General features: G+C 36.7%; 2 protein-coding genes and 1 non-coding gene across 3 annotated transcripts; 2 read left to right on the top strand and 1 right to left on the bottom strand.

Moving 5' to 3' along the window:
* Positions 1 to 349: 349 nt before the first annotated feature.
* LOC106396924 (probable inactive purple acid phosphatase 9) lies at positions 350 to 2,964 on the top strand. Its single transcript, XM_048774093.1, has one exon. It carries the CDS (start codon positions 860 to 862, stop codon positions 2,795 to 2,797), a length of 1,938 nt encoding a protein of 645 aa, XP_048630050.1. The 5' UTR covers positions 350 to 859; the 3' UTR covers positions 2,798 to 2,964.
* A 3,799-nt stretch (positions 2,965 to 6,763) lies between these two features.
* Positions 6,764 to 9,933, top strand: LOC125602472 (probable methyltransferase PMT5). The gene is made up of 6 exons (XM_048774097.1): positions 6,764 to 6,927; positions 7,188 to 8,109; positions 8,345 to 8,585; positions 8,661 to 8,886; positions 9,039 to 9,618; positions 9,707 to 9,933. The coding sequence occupies exons 2-6, from the start codon at positions 7,462 to 7,464 to the stop codon at positions 9,854 to 9,856; spliced, it is 1,845 nt and encodes a 614-aa protein (XP_048630054.1). The 5' UTR covers positions 6,764 to 6,927; positions 7,188 to 7,461; the 3' UTR covers positions 9,857 to 9,933.
* Positions 9,934 to 10,492: 559 nt separating this feature from the next.
* TRNAA-UGC lies at positions 10,493 to 10,565 on the bottom strand. The gene has a single exon. It is a non-coding gene; the product is annotated as a tRNA-Ala (tRNA).
* Between the last annotated feature and the right edge of the window lie 381 nt (positions 10,566 to 10,946).

The following is a 10,946-nucleotide window of genomic DNA, read 5'->3' on the forward strand; positions in this document are numbered from 1 at the left end:
ATGTGTGGCACGGGAAAATAGAACCGGTGGCCACGATAGTGGCTATCCAACTCTGACCATTGACTTTGTCGGTAGAGTAAAGTAAGCTTTGAAATAATAGAAGGCTTTCAATGGGTTTCTGGTGGGCTCAAGTAAACCCCAAGTGTTGATATATGTCCGAGCCTAACTTTAGTTGAGTAACACTAAAAGATGTCGCGAAGATGACCACACATACTATAATTTTTTTTTTGGCAACAAGATGACGACATTGTCATGACATAAACAGAAGTGAACAAAAACGAATACCAAGAAGACGAAACTAATGTATTATTATATAAAAGGAAAAGCTTCCCTTTACGTAATTCATGGAGAAGCGAAGAACAACAGGTGAGATCTCAAAGGAGTGTCATGAGAACACGGATCCTCTTGTTTCTTTAAGATTTCCACTGAAACCAATTGAGTTTTGTGTTCTCAGGTCACCCCTTTGAATCTCCCCCGTTCCATTATTTCACCTCACTAAATGTTTTAAATCTTTTATTCATACTCCAGTATAAATTTGGGTGTGTGCGCGGGTATCCTCTGTTTTGTGTCTGAAACAGAGACAAACGCATCATCTTAACAAAGCCAATGCCGAGTTCATGACTAGTCTGCTTTATTAAAATCACATGCGACAAAAGTAATTTGGTCAAATAAAGGTAAAATAAAAATATCAGTCTTTTTAGAAGTTGCCATGTCATAAATCAAGTTTGGTTTCAAAAATGACTTAATAATCACTCCTTAAAAGCTAAAAAAAGTGATTTATTACCAAAACCCAAACACACAAAACCCAACAAACTAAAAAACGTTGACTTTTCAACTAACCACCATCTCCACCGTCACCATGATCGCCGTTTACTCTTCCTTCTTCTTCTTCCTCCTCTTGATCTCCTCCGTTCACTCCACACTAACGATCTCATTCACCCCTCAAAGCCTAAACCGATCCGGCGACACAGTCACGATCCAATGGACCGGCGTCGAATCACCCTCCGATCTCGACTGGCTAGGAATCTACTCTCCACCAGAATCTCCCCACGACCACTTCATAGGCTACAAGTTCCTCTCCGATTCGCCCGATTGGCAAACCGGGTCGGGCTCCATCTCCCTTCCTTTAACCAATCTCCGATCCGATTACTCTTTCCGGATCTTCCGCTGGACCCAATCCGAAATCAACCCGAAACACAAAGACCACGACCACAACCCTTTACCCGGAACGCGCCATCTCTTAACCGAATCTAACCGGTTAAAATTCCGGTTAAACCGGCCGGATCAGATTCATTTAAGCTACACAGATACGGTTAACGAAATGCGAGTGATGTTCGTTACAGGAGACGGCGAAGAGCGGTTAGCTCGTTACGGAGAGGTCAAAGAGAGACTAAACAACACGGTTAAAGCGCGTGGAGTTAGTTACGAGAGGGAGCGTATGTGCCACGCGCCGGCGAATACCACGATCGGCTGGAGGGATCCAGGCTGGACATTCGACGCCGTCATGAAGAGCTTGAAACCAGGAGTCAAATACTATTACCAAGTCGGGAGCGAGTCCAAAGGATGGAGCGAGATCCACAGCTTCGTGTCTCGAAACGACGATTCAGACCAAACCTTAGCGTTCATGTTCGGAGACATGGGATGCTCCACGCCTTACAGAACGTTTATCCGCGGAGAAGAGGAGAGTTTATCAACAGTGAAGTGGATCTTACGTGACATTAAATCTCTAGGTAACGATAAAGCAGCGATCGTGTCACACATTGGTGATATAAGCTATGCTAAAGGCTACTCGTGGATATGGGATGAGTTCTTTCATCAAATCGAGCCTATAGCTTCTAAAGTCCCGTACCATGTTTGCATCGGTAACCACGAGTACGACTGGCCTATGCAGCCGTGGAAGCCAGATTGGGCTGCTTACGTGTACGGTAAAGATAGTGGTGGAGAATGTGGTGTACCGTATAGTGTTAAGTTCAACATGCCTGGAAACTCATCCGAAGCTAAGGTTCGGAACCTTTACTATTCTTACGACATGGGCTCGGTCCATTTCGTTTATATTTCGACCGAGACGGAGTTTCTTAAAGGAGGGAAGCAGTATAGTTTTATCAAGAGTGATTTAGAGTCTGTTAACAGGAGCAAGACGCCGTTTGTGGTTGTGCAAGGGCATAGACCGATGTACACTACGAGTACTAAAGGTAGTGATATAGCGGTAAGAGTGAAGATGATCGAGCATTTGGAACCGTTGTTCGTTGAGAACAACGTGACGGTTGCGTTATGGGGACATGTTCATAGATACGAGAGGTTTTGTCCGATTAGTAACAACACTTGTGGTGAGCGTTGGCATGGGAGCCCTGTTCATCTTGTGATCGGTATGGCTGGGAAAGAGACGCAACCGATTTGGGAGCCGAGGCCTAATCATCCGGATGTACCGATATTTCCTCAGCCTGCTCGGTCGATGTACCGTGGAGGCGAGTTTGGGTACACTCGTTTGGTTGCTGATAAGGAGAGACTTACTATTTCTTATGTGGGGAACCATGATGGAGAGGTTCATGACAAGGTTGAGATTTTGGCTTCAGGGGAAGTTATTAGCGGTGGTAGTGATGATGATGATGGTAAAGACTCAAGCTTGGGATCTAAATCTGAATTTGAGGGGTTGTGGTACATTGAAGGAGCAAGTGTGATGGTTTTGGGAGTGGTTTTGGGGTATCTTATCGGTTTCTTTAGTCGTCGAAAAAGAGAAGGAGCTGGATCATCTAATACTGGGCGTTGGATCCAAGTGAAGAACGAGGAGGAGACATGATTCAGCTTGGACTTGTTTTTGTTTTACTTGTCCCACAAGTTATGTATAGCATTCTTATTATAGAAAGGTACATCCAAAAAGCTTATTAACCTCTTCAAGGCTTTGAAGGGTTTAGTTTTGCGATATTACTTTAGCAGATTTTGTTTAATAAAAAAAGAGGCTTTTTTTAACACATTTCTTCTATTCTTTTTTTAAAGAAAAAAAAAGAAAAAAGTACGACCTTATAAAAAAAAGAAAAGAGAGGCTATGTAATTTTTATTTGCAATAAATAGATAGACGACCTTATAAATTTTAGACAACAATGGGGTTTACAACAGTACCTAAGGCACCTAAGACAAGTGAACGTGGTAGACAATAGTGGGGTTAAAACAGTCGCTAAGGCGTCTTCTCCAGAGAAACATGAGATTCGGCTAATTGGTTCAGGTGTCTTACATTGCACTCTTGCATAGCATCAAAAGGTCGCCTCAATCCCTTGTTTTTAATTAAAAACCTGAATGGTAAGAACCAAAAGTTTTAGTCACCTTCTTGACAATAAACGTTTTGATAATTTACATATGGGAACTTTCAATATTTAGAGGCAAAAGATATCACTTTGATTTTGATGGATGAGTTTAAAACATCCGACCGACAATTATGATTAATCGTAAGAACCAAAGTCGGTTTACTTTTCTAATTGAGTATTGGGTAACTTTAATTTTGATTCAAAAGTCAAACTTTGCACATGGACGAGTGTTTCCCCAACTTTTCAAAAGTCCCCAAATTGAGTTAACCCCTAACTCTAGATTTTTCAATTGACGATGATTAGGAGTGGACACTTCGGTTATTTTATCGGTTCGGTTTAGATTCGGTTTGGTTATTTTAGTTTTAGAATTTTTCCAACTGAAATAAACCTTAATTAGTTTGGATTGGTTTCGGTTCGGTTTGTATTCAGCTTGGTTTGTGTTTTGATTCGGTTTAATCGGGTTCCCTTAAACGGATAGCAGACATTGATGTTCTTTTCAAACTATACCCTGCTTTGAGTCATAATTGGGAATTATTTCCGTTCATGTGTGTTTATATTCTTGTAGACTATCTAACTAAAGTGGTTGATTTCGAAAAAATGGCATAAAGATTCTCTAACTATCCAAACTTAAAAGTTTAAAGATTCTTACGAGCTAGATGAGGTGACAGAAGAATAAAATTGTGCAGATAGACAGTACTTGATGCAGCCAATTCAAGTAAAATATTTTGATGGTAGAAACTACCTAAAGTTGTATTTAAAAAAAAAAACTTAACTGCATCTTTAACAAAAAAAATCATCTTCTTGATTTTGATCGCATAAACTTAAGTTCCATATTTGCGGCATGGTTAATATATTTATGGTGGTTGTTTAGGAATATAAAAGAAAAAATGATTATTAGTTACACGAACAATATGACACCACATGATTACGTATCTAGATAAAAATAATGTAACTAGAAATATATACAAACTATAAAATGTATTGATTTATTACTAGAGAATTTCAAATGATGTTTAACATGTTTTATCTGTTTTAATATATTATTTTATTTTATTTTGATATTATGACTGTTTGATTTATGTGTGTTGATTTTATTTTATCATTTGGATATGTGTTACGATTTGTTTTTCAAATAAACTTTTTAGTGATGATCAAAATTTTCTAATATCAAAATTACATATGTGGTGTTAGTAACATAAAACATATTAGTTCATTAGATGTTTTTTTTGTAGTTATGTAGTATGTGGTTTGAATACATTATTTTATTATAAATGCATGATAATGTGGCAGTGTATTGTTTGTTTATATGTTTATCATTTTTCAGTAAAAATACAGCCATATGCAATTGGCTCATTCCAACCGGTATGTAAAGGAATAAAAATGTATCATGAGAATGGAAAATGGTTTTAGTGCGTTTGTTTTTTATTATTTTTATTATGTCAAGTTTTATGTATTGAGAACATGTGAGTTAATTAGTGTTTACGACTTTACTACTAAAGATAATTTATTCAAGTGTCTTGAGTTGATATTATTTGAGAAAAAAAGAATTTAAAAATAAAAATAATATATTGGTTTATTAAAGGATAGAAAGCTATTTAAAGGAAGTTAAAAAAATAATTAAAAAAATTAAATTTAAAATGATGATCAAAGTTTAAACTAATTTTATGTATATGAGAGAGACCTCATAAGCAGAGATAAATGTATGATAATATGGCAGTGTATTGTTTGTACATATGTTTAACATTTTCCAATAAAAATACAGCCATATGGAATTGGCATCACAATGAAGAAGGTTCATCATTCCAACTGGTATGGAAATGAATGAAAATGTACCATGGGAATGGAACATGGTTTTAGTGCGTTTCTTTTTTATTTTTTTTATTATGTCAAGTTTTATGTATTGAGAACATGTGGGTTAATTAGTGTTGAAAGTGTCTTGAGTTGATATTATTTGAGGATATTTTTTTTAAATATAATACATTGGTTTATAAAGGATATAAAGCTAAAGGGAGTTAAAAAATTATTTTAAAAATTATACTTTAAACTGGTGATCAAAGTTTAAACTAATTTATGTATACGAGAGAGAGAGAGATCTCAAAAGCATAGATGATTAGCAAGCTTTTCTTGACATCATCCTTAGTGTTTCCAATTGTTGATGGATGAATCATTAATGTAGCACCTGACTTTTTCTCAATAGATTCGATGTTTTTGGAAAAAAACTCATGGATTATATACTGATCGGTTCTAGTTTCGCTGAAAATACGTTGACATGGAATTGATAGCAGATTGAAAAACGTTCATCATTCCAACCGGATTAGAAATGAATGAAAACGTATCATGAGAATGAGAAGTGGTTTTATTGCGGTTATTTTTATTATCTTTATTATATCAAGTTTTATGTACTGACGTATTGAGAACATCTAGGTCAATTAGTGTTTACAACTTTACTAGTAAAGATGATTTCTTGAAATATCTTGAGTTAGTATTATTAAAAAATAGAAAGTATTTATGTGAATTAAACAAATAATTTTAAAAATTAAATTTTAAACTGATGATCGAAGTTTAAACTAATTTTATGTTTTCTCGAAACATATAAAAACTGTAACCTAACATCAATAAAAGATAGTTTTTTTTAGCAAAAAAAATAGAGTTTTTCTAGGCAAAAAAAATTAAAATCAGGAAATTTTTATAATGGATTATTATTGTTCACCAACAACAGCATGTATTAATTAATTAAAAGTGCCTTTATTTTTTATTTTTATTTTTTTTTTTCGACTAAGTTCCGTTTATATTAAAAGATCAGTCATAGCATTGTTATACAAAAATGGGGGACACGTATGGAACACACTCCATGCATTATCAGATGATAAAGATTTTTTGGCTAACAAATCTGCACATGAATTTGCAGACCTACTACGATACACAAACCTGATGCTATGGAAATGAGATTTCCAAGCCGAGATAGTCTTTAGATAATTCTCCAATCGTAGGTTAATACTTGCAGTTTGTAAACATCTTGTGACTTGTATATTATCTCCTTCGAAGATCACTTTCTTGTATCCCAATGAGTAAGCTGCCTGAATAGCCCAAATTAATGCAGTACATTCACCTTCTTCTACTGTACTTCTTTCTTCAAATGTGCCTTTATTTCGTGTGAATGAATTTCAAGAAACAATAAAATAAAAGAGAAAAAGAGACCAATTTATTAAATGCCAACAAAAAAAAAGTAAATTGCAATTATTCCCCTCCGCTTGTTTCTTTCATGACTGTTGTCATTGCTGGAATAAAAAGTTAACAAAATGATTTTCCTTGTTTTTTCAAAAAGTTACTTACACACTTTTCAAGATCTAATTACAATTTAATCAGTTGCTCAAAAAAAAATATTACAATTTAATCCCTTTAATTAATTTTCTTAATCATCTCATTTAACAGTACTTTATTCAGAAAACAAAACCATAAACGAACTCAACACAGCAGAAAAAAAAAGGTTATAGAGCTACTAAAAGCTATAGCCCGTATAATTGGAATCTCTCTCTCATTCTCTGACTCTTGTCTCTGGTCTCCTTGTCTCTAACTTTTGCCATTGTTGGTCCAAAGCTAAATCCTTTTTCACAATCTATTATTACAGGTACGCATCTCAAAAACCCTTAAAATTCATTACAGTCTTTGTCGTGAATTTTTGTTTTTTCCCTACATTCAATGTTTTCTAATCTGATCTGATCTCTCATCTCGTTAGTCATACTCGAGATCTCATCATGAAAGTTTCAAGATTGAGTTTATTACGTAAATTCTCATCGACAAAAATACAGAATTGGCTTATGTTTCTCACTAACTACTTTAAGTTATGTTTCTGTTTCGGGAGATTTTGATCTGAAGACTTGTTTGCAGGTAGGCAGGTGGTTTGATTCACAAGGAAGTAGTGTGATTGGCGTCCCCTTGAGTTGTTTATATTCAATTTTGCTGCATTACATCTCTCTTCAAGTGCTCATTTCCTGATTTGGATCATAAGAGTGGAAAGACTTAGCCCCGTTGTTCTTAGCTTTCCACAAATGGGCTTGATCATGTGATGAGACTATGTTCTACTTCAAGATTGGGACTTTGTCATAATCTTAATGACAAAGATTCTTAGGACAGCAAGAGGAAGGTAACTTATCCTTATGATATGACAAGTCCTTGGTACAAGAGTGTTTCTTCTATGTTTGGTCTCAGACCACGGATCAAAGCCTTGCTTTTCTTTATCCTCGGTGTCTTAACTCTAGTTACCATCTTAGCACCATTGTCATCCACTTCATACGACGCTTCTACTTCTTCAACACTCGTCCCCAACGTTTATAGCAGCTACAGGAGGATCAAGGAGCAAGCTGCCGTTGATTATCTTGATCTAAGGTCACTCTCCTTAGGAACTACTCTAAAAGAGTTTCCTCTGTGTGCTAAAGAAAGAGGGAGCTACGTGCCTTGTTACAACTCAACGGTGAATCTCCTTGCTGGGCTTCAAGAGGCTGACGTGTTGGACCGACACTGCGAGTTTCAGAGAGAGAAGGAGAGATGTGTAGTTCGTCCTCCAAGAGACTATAAGATACCGCTTAGGTGGCCACTTGGTAGAGATATCATATGGAATGGGAACGTCAAGATAACCAAAGACCAGTTTCTTTCTTCAGGAACCGTTACAACGAGGTTAATGTTGCTTGAAGAGAATCAAATCGCATTTCACTCGGAAGATGGGCTGATCTTTGATGGGGTCAAAGACTATGCTCGTCAGATCGCTGAGATGATTGGCTTAGGAAGTGACACTGAGTTTGCTCAAGCGGGTGTAAGTCAAGTCTTCTTGGAGATTATTATTTCCTCTTGTTTCATAATAAAATCCTGGCTCCTACCGATGTGGGTCCAGACTAGCTATACGTTAGCAGTCTACGTTATTGGATAAAAAAAACACTTTTAATGAAACAAAATATAAAGGATAAAACAACACTTAATATGAAACAGGTGAAATGGAGAGAGTATGGTGATTAATGAGCTTCTGAGCAGAGTTATGATGATGCTTGCAGGTACGGACTGTGCTAGACATTGGTTGCGGATTTGGAAGCTTTGGTGCACATCTAGTGTCTCTAAACCTGATGCCTATATGTATAGCTGAGTATGAGGCAACTGGGAGCCAAGTCCAGTTAGCTTTAGAGAGAGGTCTTCCTGCAATGATTGGCAGTTTCTTTTCAAAACAGCTTCCTTATCCTGCATTGTCTTTTGACATGCTCCACTGTGCTCAGTGTGGCATTACTTGGGACATCAAAGGTAACTAACTACAAGTGTCACAATTTTAAGTTATGTGCTGATTATGTGATGACGTTATATCTGTCTCTTGAGCAGATGCAATGCTACTTTTGGAAGTGGATCGTGTTCTGAAACCGGGAGGGTACTTTGTTTTAACTTCTCCCACGAACAAAGCACAGGGAAACTCGCCAGACACGAAGAAAACAAGCATCTCAACACGAGTGAACGAGCTGTCTAAGAGAATATGCTGGAGTCTTATAGGGCAGCAAGATGAAACGTTTCTTTGGCAGAAAACTACAGATTCAAATTGCTATTCGTCTCGGTAAGTATGATCACGAGACATGTTCTTGCCACTGAAAGTGTATATCAACCAGAGGTCATTAACTCAACTGGATAGGATCCTGGCTATTGTTTCAGAGGTCCCCAGCTCTGAGTGACCAGTAGGACGAAACTAATATTACATGTTGTGTATAGGTCACAAGATTCAATACCTCTTTGCAAAGATGGAGATAGTGTTCCTTATTACCACCCACTAGTCCCATGTATAAGCGGTACAACAAGCAAACGCTGGATACCTATTCAGAACAGGACTACCTCAGCTGAGCTTGAGATTCATGGTTTGAAACCTGAAGAGTTCTTGGAGGATACAGAAGTATGGAGAACAGCACTTAAGAACTACTGGTCCTTGCTTACGCCTTTGATATTCTCTGACCACCCAAAGAGACCCGGTGATGAAGACCCTCTCCCTCCTTTTAACATGATACGCAATGTGATGGACATGAATGCTCGTTTCGGGAACTTAAACTCTGCTTTACTCGACCATGGCAAATCCGCTTGGGTGATGAACGTTGTCCCAGTCAATGCACGTAACACTCTTCCTCTCATACTTGACCGTGGCTTTGCCGGTGTTCTACATGACTGGTGTGAACCATTCCCAACATATCCAAGAACGTACGACATGCTTCATGCCAATGAACTTCTCACACATCTTAGCTCAGAACGGTGCAGCTTAATGGACTTGTTCTTGGAGATGGATCGGATTCTTCGCCCAGAGGTTCATTTTATAAACACCATTCTTGTTTTTCTTCTTATCTTCCCATATAATGAACTTGACCTTCGTGTGTGTGTGATTACTATAATAGGGATGGGTTGTTATAAGCGACAAGGTGGGAGTAATAGAGATGGCACGTGCACTAGCGACTCGAGTGCGTTGGGAAGCACGTGTCATTGGTGTTCAAGACGGTAGCGACCAAAGACTTCTCGTCTGTCAAAAACCATTTCTCAAAAAATAAATTGCTGCGAGTATATTCTTTTTTCACACCATAAACAACACTCACTAGTCACTACTACACACTGTCGTTGACGGGTAAGTTACATCTTCTCTTACTTGTGTAATTGAATCAAATACTGAGCTTCTAAGGAAGGGACTAATCTGATGTTTGTATACAGTTATTTGTTCTAAACAGATCCAAACTATGCCTCCTGCTATAAGCTCTGTAGAGAAATTATTCTTTTCTCAGACAGAAAAACACTTGAAGAAGGTTTTGTAAGAGTGGAAGTTGTAGCCATGAGTAGAAGAAAAGAGTTAGATTCAATATTCTTGTAATTTTTGGTCTGGAACACTACTGTAGATATATATATATATATTTTTTTCATTCATCCAATTTTTGTTGCTCTTCAATTTTGTAAACAAGAGAAACGTCTTTATTTATTTCGAAATTGTATTGTTTCTGTTTTTGAAGGCCTGAGATGTGATAGTAAATGAGTTATTTACAGATATTAAGTTTCTGAATCTGTTAAACTTCTACCAGGGGAATGTTTTAGGATTTGTATCTGTGAGAGAGCAAATATAGAGTTAGATAGATAAATGGTGCGAGTAATGAATGTATTCTAAATTGAAAAAAAAAACATGCGTAAAACAAAACTTGTGGAGATGCGGGGGATCGAACCCCGTGCCTCTCGCATGCAAAGCGAGCGCTCTACCATTTGAGCTACATCCCCAATTTTGTTTATATTATTGACACCATTATATATATCCGTTCGGCTTTACCTTCTTGTCTTAAGCTTGTCATTACTAACTTTATATTTTCAATAAACATGAAAGGAAGAATTTCAGTAAATAAAATGAGAGATTATAAAATTAGTCTAAAATCAGAAGTTCTTACAATTTTAAAAACACTAAGATATTTGATCCAACTATCCAAGTAGAACTGTAAGAAATGCATATCCTGAGTCAAGAATGTTATCAATTATTTTTCAAAAACAAAAGAAAGTTATCAATTGGCGAATACTCCCTCCGTTCTTTAATGATTAGACTTTTAGAAAAAACGTTTAGTTCATAAAGATATATTTTTGTGTGTTTCTTGAAAAAAATGTAAGACT

This window comes from Brassica napus, unplaced genomic scaffold (genome assembly GCF_020379485.1).
Source record: "Brassica napus cultivar Da-Ae unplaced genomic scaffold, Da-Ae ScsIHWf_2861;HRSCAF=3643, whole genome shotgun sequence".
NCBI lineage: Eukaryota > Viridiplantae > Streptophyta > Magnoliopsida > Brassicales > Brassicaceae > Brassica > Brassica napus.